General features: G+C 45.1%; 1 protein-coding gene across 1 annotated transcript in view; it reads left to right on the top strand.

Annotated features, from left to right (window-relative positions):
- The window catches only part of PAMR1 (peptidase domain containing associated with muscle regeneration 1), a 79323-nt gene that overhangs the window by 45316 nt on the left and 16524 nt on the right, over positions 1-17483 (top strand). Inside the window, exons 5-6 of the mRNA XM_019975723.2 lie at positions 3115-3332; positions 5874-5981. Of these exons, the coding sequence (XP_019831282.1) occupies positions 3115-3332; positions 5874-5981 (326 nt within the window). The remainder of the gene's footprint in view (positions 1-3114; positions 3333-5873; positions 5982-17483) is intronic.

The raw sequence follows: 17483 nt of genomic DNA, 5'->3' as shown, positions 1-17483 counted from the left end.
GCTCCCTGTTGCCAGTGTTTCTCCTCTCTCCTGGCAGACACCTCTAGTCTTCCTCTTTAGTAAAGCAGAGTGGCCCACTCAGCCCAGGACTTTTAGGGACGTTGTCCACCTAGCTCTTCCCTTTTCTAACTCATGGAGATGTTGGCGGTGATGGAAATCTCTAATCTTCTAGAGCACAGGCTTCCAATCGGTGTTTTCTGGGTGGATTGATGCACCCAGAGGTTCCCTTATGTCAGCTGGCTCCTCGATGGCACTCTGTTGTGCAGGAGGGGCAACACGGTACCCCACATCGAGAGGATCCAGAACTCAGGTCCCTTTCCCAACCCGCGCATCAAAGCCACCCTTTAGTTGCTGGTCTTCTTGTTCCCTGAGGTCCTGGGGTTAGGATTAAGGTTCAGTAAATGAACTTTCCTAGAGGAAGTTCAAGAAGCAAGTGAGAGGCTACACCATTCTGCTGAATGGGCTCCAGGCTGGATCTTTTAGTGTGATAAGGACAGTTTTGGATGCCACAGGCTAATTTTTCAGCAACTCAGGGACCAGGACAAATGGTCCCCTGGGACAAATGTCCCAGGACAAAAGCTCTCCAGAGGCCTCTGGAGAGCTTCTCCAAGACCCAGGATGAAAAGAAATCAGCTCCCCCTCCCCAACTCCACCAACCAAAAATCCAAAATGTTGGAGGGGTTGAGAAGTGCATCACCTGCCTAGGAAAGGGTCCTAGGAAGGCACAGAAGTATATAGGTTTCTTCCCTGCAAACCTGGACCTGCTGGCCAGGGGTAATTATAAGGATGGAAATACTCTGCAGCCTAGTGTCCAGCCCCAAAGCTGGTCGTCATCCCTGGTGTTCCCTTTTCCATCGCCTACCACAGCCAGGTCACCAGAGAATCTATTTACTCAGCTGTAAAATAATCTCATCTGTCCACTGTCTCTACTGCCAAAATTCTACTTTGAACTGCCACCAACTCTTACCTGGATCCTCTTGTGGCCTAATTGGCTTCCCTGCCTCCACTTTTTCTGGCTCTGCCATCTCCTCTCTTCAGAGTGGCTGGAGTGATCCTTTAAAATCCTCTCTCAAATTGTCATTCTGTTAGTGAAACCTTCCAGTGGTTTCTCTCAAGCTTGGAATAAAATTCAAACTCCTCACCATACAAAACGTCTCCTGCTGTCCTCTCTGACCTTCCTTCACACCATTCTCCCAGGTATGCACTGCCTGGCAGTGTAGCATCCCTGCCTCCTTTCATTTCCTCAGAGATGCTCATGACTACCTCAGGGCCTTTGTACTTACAGATTTCTCCTGCCTGGACCACTCTTCCCCATGACCTGCACATGGCTGGCTCCATTTCATCAGTTAAGTGTCTACCCTTGACCATGTATGTAGAAAGCTTATCCTCCCAGTCACTCTCAGTGCTCTTACCTGCTCTGTTTTTCTTAGGACTTAACACTCTCTGGAATCCCCTTGTTTTCTGGTTTCCTTGCTTATTTTCTGTCCCTCAAATCAGAACTCATGAGGGCAGGCACTGTGTCTACTAGGGAAGTTGCCGTACTTTCAGCACCTGGAACAGCGCCTGTCACAGTGCAGACCTGCCATAGATGCATTGAATAAGGAACACATGAGTGAATGTAAATGCAGGTTGCAGTGTCTCGTGTTTCAGTTTCAGAAAAAGCTGTGATCTCGGTTTGGTGGTGGCCTTGCCCCCCCCACCCCCGCCACATCCCTTCCCCCTTTTCAAATTAAGACACCAAAGCCCAGAGAAGCAAGGGATTGCTCAAGGCCGGCAGTGAGCTGGTGTGGCCAGATCCTTAAAACTATAGCAAGTTGCACACATTATGGTGAGTAGGACTTACACTCCCGTACAAAAGGTTTTGTGATAAAAATTTCTGAAAAATAAACACTAGCCATACTCAGTGATCATTCCTTTTTTAAATAAGATCTTTAAGATCATTTACAATATCCTGATTGTTCTCTAATTCTGGCACATGGAGTTTTTGCCCAAGGTGATAGAAGTGGCACTGGTCTGAACTTTTCAGGTGGCAGTTCTGAGTTCTCTGTCTATTCCCACTTCTCCAGAACGTGAGGAAGAAGATACAGATGTACATTTTGTGAACTTGATAACTCAGGCATTCCCTTGGAATCTTCTGAAAAGTTATCTTTTCCTCTCTTGCCTTGGTGTGTATCTGCCTCTTTTCTTACCTCTTGGAAATGAGAGCTTAGGGTTTTATCTTCTGTGTTTTTGATCCATTGCACCCCAATATTTCCAAACCCAAGATCCCTTTGAGGTAATCAAAGATATGTCTCTTTCAATTCTGAAATTTTGATATGATGCTACTCTTTCTACTCTTTGGGGCAAGAGTTATTGTTACCAAGAGGATAATTATCTTCTGATCCTTCCATCAGACAGAAGAGTATGCATGCAGAGAGTTTTTTCCTTTACTTGGTCTTTAAGATAACATATACTCTATCACTCTCCAATTGTAAAATTGAAGTATCCATTTTATCACCTACTCAACAACATTTGTTTATTGTCTCTACATGCTAGGCACTGCATTAGGCACTAAGCAAACATTGATGGAGTAAGACAGATGCCACACCCTGCCCTTAAGGAATTTGCAGTCTAGGGGAGCTAGGGGAGCAGACAGGCATGCATGTGTGCACACACACACTCACAAAGTCAAGGAGATAAATATGAGAAAGTAAAATGTCTATACACATTATGACGAAAACAAGGGCTCTCCTTTAGAAAGAGTTGTCAGGGAAGCCTCTTTAAGGAGAGAATATTTTAGCTGAGCTCTGAGTTTAGGAAGGAACCAGCCATGCAGCCTGGGAGGAGCAGTGCCCCTAAACGGGGAGCTGGTGTGTGCAGAGGTTCTCGGAATGGACTGTGCTGCCCCCTGCACCTGGCATGCGTCCACACACCTGCCCACAGTACACCTGCCCACACACATTTAAAGAAATGCAGCTGCTCGCAAGTCCTCCAGGGCCACGGTTCTCTCAGATCAGGGCATAGCTCCTCTCTTCCGGAGGTCTGCTTATCATCTGGCCTTGAACTTGCCCAGGGCGGGTGGAAGGATTCTTCAGGGCCTCACCTGTCTCCTGTTCTCACCCTCTCCTCCTCCAGGATTGTCATGTTGAGCCTGGAGTTTGATTACATGTGCCAATATGACTATGTTGAGGTCCGTGACGGGGACAGCAGCGACAGCCAGATCATCAAGCGTTTCTGTGGCAATGAGCGGCCAGCTCCCATCCGAAGCACGGGCTCCTCACTCCACATCCTCTTCCACTCAGATGGCTCCAAGAACTTCGATGGCTTCCATGCCATCTTTGAGGAGATCACAGGTAAAGGCCAGAGAGAGAAAGGCCAAATTTTATTTTATTTTAGAATTTATTTTTTGGCCATGCCCCACGGCATGTGGGATCTTAGTTCCCCGACCAGGGATTGAATCCACACCCCCTGCAGTGGAAACATGGATTCATAACCACTGGACCTCCAGAGAAGTTCCCAAATGTCACTTTTTATGGCTACGCTCTAGATAAACATTCCTTTCTGTGTATCCCACTCCTTCCTGCCCAGCCTTGTTAAAACCCCACCCTCTGGGTTCTCAGAAATGACCTGCACATTGAGAAGGTAGAGAGAAATGGCAAGGGGTGTTTCAGAAACACTCACCAGAACCAGAACTAGGAATTCTTACTTCTCCTTCTCCTGTAAAGCTGCTGTGGTACAGATAGATCAGGTCACTTGTCTATGGTTGCACAGCTCTAGAGATGGAACTAGGAATCTGCACAGTTTGGCTCTGGAGCTCCTGTTAGGGGCTCTCATGGTTAAGAGAGTTAGCTTTGGTCCCTGGCAGGTTAAACGGTATGGCTTAGACAAGTTCTACTGTTCTGGGCCTGAGTTTCCTAATCAGTGAATAAGGGCGTGACCCTAGATCCTGCTCCGTTAAGGAGTCTCTGGGAGACAGAACAGATGAAGAGCTGAGCAATGTCTGGTGCAGAGGAAACCCTCAGTAGCCGCCCTGCCCCAGGCGTGCCCTGAGCCTCCTTTGTCATCTTTCAAATAATTGTTCCAAGTCTGACACTACCCGGGAAATGCCACTCGCTTTATGAGGAACTCTGCGTCTGACTTCACCTCCTGTCCTGTCAAATGAGGAAGTAGCATTTGGCCAAAATGAACAACGGGCTCAGTGCTAAGGAATCACCCCAGATCTTTTTTACTCCTTGGAGATGGGATTGCATCAGGTTTTACAAAATAAACTCCAGCTTGAAATATTTATTTTTTGAAACAAATAACTGAATTTAAGAAATTGCAATGGCCTTTTGACCATTCAAGCTCCCTTATGGAAGGTCTGATACGGATATCTCAGGAAGGGAGGTGGGCGGAGGTGGAATCAGCCTTTCTTTAGCCTCACCCATTCAGCAAAACCAGCAGACACCTCACCCTCTCCACGTGGTCCCCCTGAGAACGTTCTGCCAGGGCCTCCGGCGGTTGCTCCTATGAGCTGTGTGCTGACTTCCTCCCAGGACGTGTGTCTCCTATGCAGACTTGCAGGGCCTGGGAGCTCTAGAGGCTTTTGCTGCTATGCTGTGGTCAGCCTGCGGCTCAGTCCTTGCCCCTCGGTGCCGCCCTGCCAGTCAAGGCTGAGATCTGTCTGGGGGTGTTCATGGCAGTCAGAAGTTGGGGGCAGAGGCGGCTCACCAGCTTGCGACCCTGTGTCTGAGGGAAGGGTCAGGAGGGTCTCTTCCTCACTCTCCCCTGGAGGACTCTGGTCTGTGTGATCTTCCTGTTCCTCAGGCACCTGGTGTGACCCACCTGCAGTCTTTATTTCCTGCCTAAAGCCCCCTTCCCATTCCTGCACGTCATGTCCCATCCCCGGAGGCCCTGTCAGATTTCTCCTGCCCTGTTAAGCCTTTTCCCTTCTTCCAATGAGCTGTGGCTTTGCCCTTTTCTGAATGTCTTCTAGCACTTTCTCTCTTTTCTGACACTCACTGAATCAAACTTCAGGTTATAGTCACTGCCGACTCTTCTTCACAAAGCTTTGTCCTGATGAGCAGGCTCTCCTGTTCGTCTTTGTATCTCACCAGCGCCTTCCACCGAGCCAGCGCTCGATTCAGGCTTGTTGCACTTGGCCTAGCCATGTATTTCTACACCAGGGTAAATGAAGGTGGGGTTAGTGGGAAACAAGCAGACTAGTGTTTCCCAAAGTGTTCTCTGTAGAAAAATGGTCCCCAGGACACTCTGTGAAATGCAGTCTCTCAGATCAAATAAGCCTGTGAAAGGTAGAATGTTATGTGCATTCTTAGAAATTCACAATGCACATTAGAACGTGGAATGTGCTGAGAAGTTCTGCAGTGCGGAAACCTGGTGAATTATCATTTAACCCCAGTAGCATTTCCCCACCGTATCTGAGACCATTAACTCTCAACACATCAAGGGACTACTGTTTACAGAATGCATGTTTGGAAATTCTTGAGTACCCTTTCACCAGTGTCATGAAGTCGTCTTCCGGTTCCTTTCCCCCAGTACCCCGGATGCTGCGCTTCCTTGAATAAAAGATGATGTGTTAGCCAAGCCTGCTCTCTCCCCATAGGAGCCCCCATGGGAGGGGTGAAGCTTGCTTCTGCTTTAATTATGTGCTGCACTCGTGTGTGTTGTCCTAGACTAGAGGTGTCTGGAGCAGACTTCCAGGGCTTGGAAAACATCAAATAACATCAGCAGCATTTGATTAGTGAGTAGCTGTTTTAGGCAATCTTGAAACAGTGTTAACATGATTTCAATAAAAGGACTTTAAAAGACAAGTGAGAGGCTGTGATCAGGACTCCAGGCTTGAATGAAGGGCTCACGCACAGGGGCACTGAGAGCAATTGCCTTCTCTCTTACAGCGTGTTCCTCGTCCCCTTGTTTCCACGATGGCACTTGCCTCCTTGACAGCACCGGATCTTACAAGTGTGCCTGCCTGGCGGGCTACACCGGGAAGCACTGTGAAAATCGTGAGTTTGCCTGCAGAGTGGGAGTGAAGGCGTCACGTGGGGCTGGCATGGAGAGGGTCTGGGGAGTGTTGTTCCCTGGTGTCTACATGGTCTGTCCAAGATAACAGGTAACATGGACTCTCCCATTGAGTGAATCTCAAGAGGGTTGGGATCCCTCTGGGTCAGAATGTCTGGAACCACCCCAGTTTGCCCTCACCTGCTGCAAATACCGCTTAGAAATATCTTATCTTAGAAAGATATGCCTTCAGTGGCCTCAAATAGCATCCAGTGCTCAAACACACTGAGAAAGAGTTAACAGTAGAAAGCTACCATCATACACGCTCCTGAGGCCCGGAGTCTGAACTCCCTCTCCATCCCACTGTCTGAATTTTGGAGACATGCTCCAGGGCACCATTCACTGTGTTTCTGTGCAGTCTGAAGCCCTGCATTGAGGATGGTAAAGATATAGGATAACTATGAGCCCCAGATTCCCGGGGACAGTTTACGCATTTTGTCTATGTCTAGTTATTAATAGCATACTCTTTCATACTCAAGTGTCCTGAGTGGATGACAAAGTACAGTCATCATCTTATGATGATCTGACCAGGTTACATGAGTCACAGGCAAAGCAACATTTTATTGACAGACTACTAAGCACTGAGGTCTATGGGAATGCAGGAGAAAGCATGTCTTACTGTTCTCTGAAGGACCTTATCCCGACTTGTGAGCTCAGCTCTGTGCTTCTCTGGTAATTCTTGAGCAGGTCTGAGAGGCGATGGGGCTGTGAGGGTGGTATAGCCCAGAGGAGTCATAGAGGAAAGAAGTCTACCAGCCATGGCAGTCCACATATCATTCTCTAGGATGGTTCCCTTTCTGCCCTTGCCACTCGAGTCCTCACCGCCTCCTGCCTGAGCCATATCCTGGCTGTCCCATTGGGTCACCCACACTTTCTTGCAGACAGAAGTCAAACAAATGACTTACTCCAAAGCAGGTAGGAGTTTCCCATTCATGCTTTTGAAAGGCAGAACGTGACTCTTGTGTGCTATTGGACTCAAACTTTTGCCAGAGGAGAGAAACTAGAACATGTATCTGATATGGCAAATCCTTATCTGATAATGGTGTCTGATATGGCATTGCCCTTGGGAAGGGTACACACAGGCCAATGCATATGGCAGCGTCAGGCAGCACCCAGCCCAGTGGGGTGGTGCCCAGGACTGTGCCATTGGCAGAGAGGAACATAAACACTATGACCAGAAATCAACTATCAAGGGTCTTTGGTAATCAAGAGCCTGTCTGTGCATGACAAGTGGTCCTAACCGAAGTTTGAGACCTAAAACTGGTATCCCACGCCGCAGCTGTCACATGGATGAAATGAGCAGAAGAACAGGAGGAGTCAGCGTTTGGGGAAAAGCAAAGGAGGGCAGCTAATGACCTAGGGAGGGTTCCCCCTAAGCAGATCCTGACGTGGGAACGTGTGTACAGATGACATGTCAAGGACACGTCCTCCAGGAGAAGCTGGTGAGGGAGTGGGGAGGCTGGACCGGAAGGGAAGGAAGCCAAGCAAAGGCGTGATTTCGGGCAAAATCCCAGCCCGAGTGTTAACAGGCAGTGGAATCTGGAATGGAATGCACATCTCAGAGTGTGTCCTGGCTTTAACGCAAGACAGCTGGGCTTTCCTATCCCAAGTGCAATTGGCGATTGGCTAAGGACTGCCTTGGGCAAGTAGGACGTGCTTACCTTTCTGTGCATGTGCCAGGGTGGTTCCAGTAACACTCGAGCAGTGGAGTTGGTTGGTGCAGGCCACTGGAAGTAAAACAGTACATTGGGTGGGGGAGGGGACGTAAGGGGCATCCAAGGACAGAGCCCCAGCAGCCTCTGCTGCTGTCACTTCTGACTGGCATGCTCAGGTTACTCTGGGGTCATTCTAGATATAAGAGACCTGGTGTGACAACGTTCTATAAAGTTCACGCATTTTCGGTTAATTTCGTGACTTTTCCTTGCAAACAGTGCATGAAGCCAGTGTCGGGAGTGTGTCCTTGAGTGTACATTTCATTCTACTTAACACACCCGTTGCTTTGGGCGTCTCAGCTGACCTAAGTGTGATTATGCCGGATTCTTAGAAAATTATGTTCTGCTTTGTGGTTCTTGTCTCGTTCAAGTTCTCTGTGAGGCGTACAAGGTGGAGAAAAGAAGTGTTGCTTTCCCTTTGTTTTAGGAATTTGTAGATGGAGTGATTGTGGAGTCTTGATAATGACCAATCATGAGTGCTACCCTTTAGATGCAGAGGGGTACCAAGAAGGAAGCCCTAAATTCTTGACAAATTAACTTTACCATATTAGGGCTTTGATTAACAAAGGCAAAATTGGAGAAAAGTAAAACATTACCATATTAGTCGAAATACCTGTAAGAAGCTGAGTCAAATTGGGGAAGGGAAGTGGAGCAGAGGGAAGGAAATTGGTCCAAAAGTTTTGACTAGAATATTTATGAGTAGCTTTTGAGTGAAAAACGGACTTCTAGGCATTATTACTCTATCCAGAAAAAAAACCAGAACAAAACAAATAAACATGATGAAAAAGAATGTAAACGACGTCATTATGAGCTGAGTCATAACTTGATTCATGAACTGTCTCAAATCCCTTTTGGTCTCAAGTCATTTTTGGTTTCAAAACATCAGCGTAGATGGACAAGAGAATTCTTTCTAGCTACTTTTCAAAACGTTGTTCAAAAACCATAATTCTCTTAGTACCCTGTAGTTGAGATTGGGGGAAGATACTGGTGGTAGATATCTGATAAGCCATTTGCTGGCAGCAACGTGGGGGTGGTGGTTTAATCCCTAAGTCATGTCTGACTCCTGTGACACCATGGACTGTAACCCACTAGGCTTCTCTGTCTGTGGGATTTCCCAGGCAAGAATACTGGAGTGGGTAGTGATTTCCTTCTCCAGGGGATCTTCCTGACCTAGGGATCAAACCCACGTCTCCTGCAGTGCACCGAGTTTTTGTTTTTTTTTTCACCACTGAGCCACCAGGAAAGCCTTGGGGGACCAAATGTTTGATAATTTTCCATAAGATTTAGGTCTGTTTTTCCATTTTAGGATATTCACCATGAATTCCAACTAACTCAATAAGGGAATCATCACAATTGTAACAGTTTACCTTGTAATTTCTGAACAAACTTTAACCATTTTTCCAGAAAAAAACAAAAAGAAAAAAAAAAAAAACTTTATCATAGGTATATCAAAAAGCTGAAAACACCTCCCTGGAGGAAATTCTTTCAAAATTAATAAGAAACTGAAGCATTCTAGGATACTCTAAATTCTAAAATGCCCATATTGGACTAGGCATATGTTTTTAAAAAATGACTTTTAAAGCAGCAAAACAAATATTAATGAGAATTCCGTCTTTTGTTTATGTAGCACCAAATCTGACAGGGGGAAATCATTTCATGGATGATGCGTTAATGTGCTACTCTCCTAAAGGTTTTGTGGGAAGGTAGATGATCCTTTAAGCAAATGAAGGATTTGAAGTACAGGGCTTAAGACACTAAATTGGTCGAATTCAAGACCAGAGGCCAGAATTCCACACTTCCCACCCTGTTTACAATCTCTCAGACACCGTTCTCACCACCTGGCTTGGTGAGACTACAGATGATGGATTGATTAGCTCTGGTTAGCATCCTGTCTTATCAAGTCCTCTCAGAGGACTTCTCTTCCCAGGTAAGACCCACCTGTCTCTCTTCTCTAGAAAGTCCCAATTAACTGTCTCTTGATATGAGTTATTCTCTTTATTTTCCTTGTGTGTGTTTATGTCCGTGAGTGGGAATAGAATTGAAACAGATTTTCTGCTTAATTACAGAAGAAATATAGACTTGTAAAAATAATCAAACAGTACAGAGGTGTATAAAATAAAAAGAACATTATTTTCCTTGAACAATCCTGGTTGCCAGGGTTAGCAACTTGATGAGGATCCTTCTAAACCTTTTTCTAAGGCGTGCAAACCTAGGCGGTCTATATGTCATTACTTGAAACCAGTGGTTCTCATCTAGGGGTGATTTTGTCCCAGATTTTTGATCTGGGGCAGGACCAGGGGACTTTTGGAAACTGGAAACTTTTTTGGTTGTTGTAACAGCAGGAGGGGAGGCTTCCCCTGGCATTTGGTGGGTAGAGGCCAGAGATGCTGCAAAACCCCCCAAGACACACAGGACAGCCCCACAACAAAGAGCTGTCTGGCCAACAGGTCAGTAGTGCCAAGACTGAGAAACCTGGTTTCAAGCAAAAGTGAATTTAAAGCATGCATACAATTTTTCAACTTTTTGCCTTCAGTGTTCATATCATAGACATTTTCCCAGGTCAATCCATGTTGGTCTCCCTCTTGGGAGAAAAAAATGATTGCTGAGGACTCCATTATATGAATGTCTATCCAATCATATAATCATTCCATCGCTTAAGATGGACTTAATGTCATTTTTAATATTCTCACTATTATGAAAAAGGCTGAGATGAATAGCCTCACATGTTTCTTTGTTCACATGCAAAGGTATTTTGTAAAAAAATTCCTAGATGTCGAACTGTTAGTCCAAAGGTTACCCGTATTTAAACTTTGGAGAGCTGTTGCCAAAGTGGTCACCAAAAGTCACTTTACCAGCTTACGAGACAAGCCATTATAAACACCAGTCCTCAAAAGAAGAATTAGAACATGCATGTCAGCAGCTCAGTCTATGCTTGTCAAGTTGGAAATGGATTTATTTTCAAAGGAATTCTTTGAGTCTGAGGGGAGATGTTTTGTTCAGATTTTGTGGGGTAGTAGATAAACAACCTGAAGAAGAAAATGGCAACCCACTCCAGTATTCTTGCCTGGGAAATCCCATCAACAGAGGAGCCTGGCAGGCTACAGTCCATGGGGTCACGAAAAGACTTGGGCACGACTTCATGACTAAACGAGCAAGCAAGATGAACAAGAAGATACAATCAACACAGGTTTTCCCGTTGGGTTCCTGAGAGGGTGCGAGAGCCCTGAGGGCAGTCTTCACTGATTGCAACTCCACCTTCTCCTCAAGTTGTTTTCCAGGGAAGAACCACCTCCTCCTGCTCCCAGATGACCTCCTTTGAGAACAAAACAGGGGAGTGGCCCCTCCTGAGCTCTGGGGCCAAGCTAACCTCCTGCCAGCACCCTCTGCAACCCCAGCCTCCCTGGGCCACCATGTAGGAAACTGGGGCCCCTTTTTTTTCCTCTGAAGTTTCCTGTTTCTTTGGATGGAACAGAAGGACAAAGTAAGTTCTTGAGTAAAGGGTCGGAGTCTTGTTTTGAAAGTAGAGAGTGAGGGGTTCACTGCCCGCTCCACTTTCCATGTCGTCTTTGTTCCTCTGGCCCAGTTGACGGTGCCGAGGTCTCCCCCCTGCATCCTAATGAAGGGCGATGAAACGGGCTAAATCTTGGGGCACAATGCTCACCCTGCGGTCTCAGACGCGCCTTTGAACAACACAAATCGGCTTCCACCAATTAAAGACAAATGGTGTCTCTGGATTCATTGGGGTTCTGGGGCATCAGGAGGTTTCCCACTAGCCTGTCCCGAGGACTGGGAAGAAAACAGCCTTGGATAAGAGGCACACTTTATATTTTAGCTTCAAAGGGCCAACCCGTGTTTCTCATCAAAATAAGTGACTGGGAACTTTGGGGTTTTCCGGGAGGCCTTAATAGTGATGAATGTGCTGAGAACCCTTGTGGGTCACAGTCACCTCTCCCATCACAGGTAAATAATGGGCTGCAGGCTTGCTGGGATTAATGCGTATTTGTTCTAAGATCTCTTAGGGGAGACATTGTAAAAATGGAATTTTGTACTGGCTTCTTTAGAGTTCAAAAGCTCTGTTTCATCCTTAACATGTAGAAGACGGGTAAGAATGCCTTTGTCCACACTGGGATGACACAACCTAGGGTGGAGAGCTTGGACTCTGGTCAGAAAGACTTTGGTTTGGTTCTAAATCTGCGATTTACCAGCCTGGTAAGTCTTAAGCAAGTAATTTACCTCCTAGGAGTCTCAGTCTCCCCACTTATAAATTCTAGGAAAATCTTATCAAGTTCTTCTCAGGGGTGATGGCAGGGAGGGAATGAGATGATCCATTTAAGATACTTGTGTATTGATACAGATAGTGATAGAATTATACTGAATTTAATAGAAGAAGTTATTCTTATGACTACTTCTGGGCCCTGTAGCCATTTAAAAGTTTGGCAGAAAGCAGGGATGTTCTAAGGGGTTAGGGCATCAGCACTCATTTCTATAAACTAGATGATCATGACAAACCTTTCTCAGACTCTCAAGGTTTAAGAAAATTCTCCCAAGAGTTTCTGAGTTTTTTCTGTGAACTGTTCCTCCTGAATCATTGCCAGATGCTGAGGACTGCTACCATTACATCTGCATCCAGGCAAGAAAGATTGGGTTTTAAAGGACAGGTAGATACTGCCAATGCCATTGTCGTAAAGAAACCCTGGATCCCAGGAGTAGACACGCACAGTGGCACTATGGATGGGGAGTCTCTGTAGCCAGAACAGCCAGAATAGGGGGCTGTTGGAGATGAAACATGGAGTAATAGCAGGGGGAACTGCATTGGGAAACTCTGGGACAGGTTGCCCCAAGCATCATGTTACTTGGTCAGCCTCCTTATTCCTCATGGTTCTTTTTTAATGGTCACTCATTAACATGAAGTGGACTCTATGTCTGTCCCCTGTGGTTATACAGGAGACCAAGTGTCCAGAGCATCCCTTGCATATTAAATTAGAGCAACAGGGCAGAAAAGAGAATTCACGGTCTGGCTGGAGAGGACATGAGAGGTATAAGGATAACTTCATAAAAAAACAGTTCCTGGGGATCCACTGTTATTACCCACCAGCACTCAGTAACCCAGAGCCTTTGGAGATGGAAGGAGCCCTGGGAGGATGCTTAGCTAGTAGTCTGCTTCCTTCTTACACTTCCTATACTGGAGCCTCCCATCTGCTGTCTCTCTGTAACATGGAGATGAATCTCTGCCACCCCTCTTAGCATGTTTGGAGGGATGCTGTCTCATTTGGATTTAGATCTGGAAATCCAAAGTGGTCACTGAACACAGTAGAAGCTGCCCTTTCATAACTATCTAATATTTGCTTGCTTTTATAATTCAGGGAGAAAATTTCCTTATCATTTCAATTTGTTGGATAAATCTGAGTCTACATAGACCAAATGACATGTTATCCTTAACTCTGCTGGGCTCCATGAATCTGTGGCCTTTTAATCAAGGCATTGCCTCTTCTCACTCAGAGTAAGATGATTAGGATTGGTATATATGGGGTGCATTTTGCTGGTCAGCAATTGTTTTAGTGATGGATGGCGTTCTAGCCAAATAGTAAGAGGACAGATCAAGCCTCATAAACAGCTCTTCAGCCTGACTGACTCTGAGAGCTTGGGATGGAGTGCCCATCAGTGTGGGATGGGCCAAGTCTACCACTGTTTTACTAAGACACTGCTTCCACTTGCCTGCTCCTTGTGGGGACCCTCTTGGCTTTTGCTTTGGCAGACAAGGTCCCTGAGGCAGGACTTCATGCAGGGGTAGGATTTATTTTGGTTTTGGGTTAAGAAGTAACCCGTCAGAGCTGGGATGGACTATATGCCCATGGAGGGAAGTGGTGGGAAGATAAGAAGAGTAGAAGAACTTGAGAGCAAAGCCAAATTACCTTCTGATGGAAGCAACTTACCTGCTATCGCAGACCCCGAGACCAACTCCAGCCACTTGACAGAGGTTACAGTGTTCCCATTTTCCTTAAAAACTTCTGCCTTGTGGGGCATTCATCACCTGTCCCTCACCCTGCTTCAGAAGATGAAAGCTTCTTTTCTGCAAAACACAAGGCATGTTTATTGATATCCAAGTATTAAAAATGACAATGGTAGTTATTCTGTGCATTCTCAATATAGACCAGACTCAGTGCTCTGTGTGACACTGTCTCATTTAATTGTCACGACATCCCCCTGGGGTAGGTACTGTGATCCTCCCCACTTTGCAGACTCATCCAACCAGACATTTTTGAGTGTCTGTTAGTTGAGTGTCTGTTACCTTACCAGGCACTGGTAAGGTAAGGCAGGGCTCTTTGGTGTATTTTCCTGCTTCATTTGGCAGAACTGTACAGCAGTTCCAATTTTAGCCCTTTTCTGGCACACAGGAGAGTGGTCATGCCATGCGTTTCTCGGATACTACTTCTTCTAGAAAGGTGTTTGGTAATGATGGTGATGATGAGAGTTACTAAGTGGGCAGGATCTCAGGACTCGAATGTCCTCTGAAGCTCAGGACTCCTCTGCAAGGTCATCCTCTCTATCCCCAAGGCTAAACGGAATTTCCTTGTTTGGACTATTTTCACCGTGAGCATACTTCACGTTTGAAAAGTTGACGATGAATGCCGCTGGGGGACATTTCCCCTAGTAGTTTAGGGTTATTACCTACCCGCCTGGAGCTGACTCAGAAACACTCTGAAATTCGAGGGAGCCCTCAGAAGACCTACTGAGCACATCCACCAGGTAGAAGATGACTAAATTTCTGTAGTTACGTAAGCTACCCATCGACTCTACCAAATGAGGATGTTGATTTTGAACAAAAGCAAAGTAACCAGGACTTTCTGAGGATTTTTTGAAGCGGACCCGTCTCTTAGGCACAGGGAGTTTCAGCTGTCTAATGAAATAGGCCATCTAAACACCAGAAAAGTGGTATCCGAAAGACACAGTGTACCAGGAGCCAAGGACAATACTGATTAAGATCAAGTAGCTAATTGAAAGCCTCAGCCTCCAAATTGCTGCCAGATGAACAAATAGCAGTGTGTGCAGTCCAAGTATAATTTCACATGGGCACTGTCTCATTCACAACCTTGGAAGGCTGGAAAACATCAGGGGGGCAGAGTTCCATCAGCTGGACAGGGATAAAAAGGGTTTTCAGTGGAGGGGTTATATCACCAGTTGGTGTCATTGTTCCTGGTTGGGGAAGACGTTTTGGAGGTAAAAGATGTTGGATCCAGAGGCACCAGACTCAGATAAAAACTGAACAGGAAGAAGTGCGAAAGGGATTCAAGCCTATCCAAAGGCTGTCTCTGGGTGTTGGTCTCATATTAAGTTAGGTTTCCAGGATGAACGAAGTCCCAGTAAGAAAGTTAATGCTTTATATATAAATAATATATGTATTTTAGAAAACTTATAAATTTTTGCCCAACTAAAAAATTTCTGACATTTTGATTCCACTTGTTTGACTTAGTATGAATAGAATGCTAGATTTCTAATTAAAAAAACAGATATGCAATAAGCAACAAAGGTTTCCTGTATAGCACAGGGAACTATAGCAATATCTTGTAATAATCTCTAATGGAAAATAATTTAAAAATAATATATTGTATATGTATAACTGAATTACCTTACTGTGCACCTGAAACATTGTAAGTCAACTATACTTCAATAAAATATACATATTAAGGAAAAAAAAGAAAGTTAATGCATTTTCCAAATAGAACTGAAATTATCACAAATTGTTCCTTTGAATTTGGTGACAAGTGAGAACGGGTGGATAGCAGAGTATCTGAAGAGTTGAGGCTAATACCCCAGCTCACACTGCCAGCTGGATAATGGAGTCCTGAATGTTGTTGACTTTGGATCTGTGTCTGGAACTCTCAAGATACTCTTATAGCTCTAATAGTTCCTGTTAAAGAGACAGAGTGGTCCCCTTAGTGTTTTGCTCAGGTGACTCTCTCATTACCCTAAATGTATCATTAATATAAAATTTGAGGAAAAAAATGTATGACTTTTTAGGTGCAGTTTTGTAAAAGACATCAAACCATTTTTGTAAGCAATCAGCTTGCCAGGTGTTGCTAGTGGTAAAGAATCTGCTTGCCAATGCAGGAGATGCAAGAGACGCGGGTTCTATCCCTAGGTTGGGAAGATCTCCTGGAAGACGAAAATGGCAAACCACTCTAGTATTCTTGCCTGGAGAATCCCATGCACAGAGGAGCCTGAAGCACTATAGTCCATGGGGCTGTGAAGTGTCAGACACAACTGAGCGACTGAACACACACACACAGGGTATAAATAATAATTAAAGTAAGAGAGTTTAGAAGTGGGACAAGAACAGAGAAGGAGGACTCTATATGGGATGAGAGAGTAAGTTCAACGTTTGCGTCAGATGAAATGATCAGCCTCAGAAAGTCTGCGATTCTGAGTTTCTTGGCAGCAAAGGCAAAAAAGAGAAAGGCCTTCGCTGGTATAGCTCTCATTGTATATTAACGGAAAGCAAATACAAGTTCATTTGCAGATGCAAATATTGTTTGTGTTATTTTAATCCCTAATTCTTTCCTCTCCTTATCTAAAGGTGGGTGCTGGAGAAGTGTTTTTCACTTCAACTTTGTAAATAACAGAAATTTAACCTTTTTTATACCAAACGTGTAAAAACTGGGTTCTTCCACCTTCCTGGGAAAAACAAAAGGTAGCTAGACTTTATTATGCTAACACTATTACTGTTGACCCAGTGATCTCCAGCCCCAGGCTCCTGCAACTCTGCCTAAGGGCTTTCTCTGGTTCTCAGAGTCCATTGACTCATATATGAGCAAAGACTGGAGTGCTGAGGAACTAATGTTCATCTCATCATCTTTCAGCAAATAATTGATGGTGGTCTGTAGGTAATAACTCATATCCATTGCTCTCTGGGTAGTATGACTCTGAGGCATAGTCTACACTGTCTCCCAGAGTTTCCCAATGGCATTGAAACTCCATTGCCCCCAGTAGTAACTTTCTTAATAATAAACACTTTTGTGTCTTACTTCCCTACACTACTTTTGGCCCTTCTTGACCTGGGTTCAATCCCTGGGTCGAGAAGTTCCCTGGAGAAGGAAATGGCAACCTACTCCAGTACTCTTGCCTGGAAAATCCCATGGACGGAGGAGCTTGGTGTCCATGGGGTCGCAAAGAGTTGGACACAACTGAGTGACTTCACTTTCTTTCTTTGGGATCACCACCTACATAAGCTACTTATACTCAAATCTGTCTCTCCCAGCCTGCTTCTAGAAGAACCCAACCTAAAATAATTTGTGAAGATATTTCTCTGAGGAGCTAACTTAATCGAGTTATAGAGCTCAAGTCAGCTAGATCACTATTTGGTTGGTTCTTTAAAACATTGGGTAAGACATTGATCAATGCTAAGTAACATACATTTCAGGATTACATTGTCTAAAGGATGCTCAAAGTATGATTGTATTATTGATTTAAAAAGATTCAATGTTAAATCCAAGAATTGATCTCTCTGTCTTTTGTCTTTTTCACTCTCACACACACACTGTTCTCGGTGTGAAAGAGCCAGCCCAGTCCTTTGTGAGATGGGGTAGTACAAGTGAGTGGAGACGCCAGTAATGTTTCTAGAGAGAGCCTATAATGTCTCCCAAAGGACTTAAAATCTGAAGGATTTGGTCATCCTCTGCCATCTACCATTTTTCAGACACGTGTTAGAAAGTGGCTGCTCTCATCGTAAGGAAGCAT

This window comes from Bos indicus, chromosome 15 (genome assembly GCF_029378745.1).
Source record: "Bos indicus isolate NIAB-ARS_2022 breed Sahiwal x Tharparkar chromosome 15, NIAB-ARS_B.indTharparkar_mat_pri_1.0, whole genome shotgun sequence".
Classification (NCBI taxonomy): Eukaryota; Metazoa; Chordata; class Mammalia; order Artiodactyla; family Bovidae; genus Bos; species Bos indicus.
The sequence above is the reverse complement of the archived record's forward strand: the minus strand, read 5'-3'. Positions and strand labels throughout refer to the sequence as shown.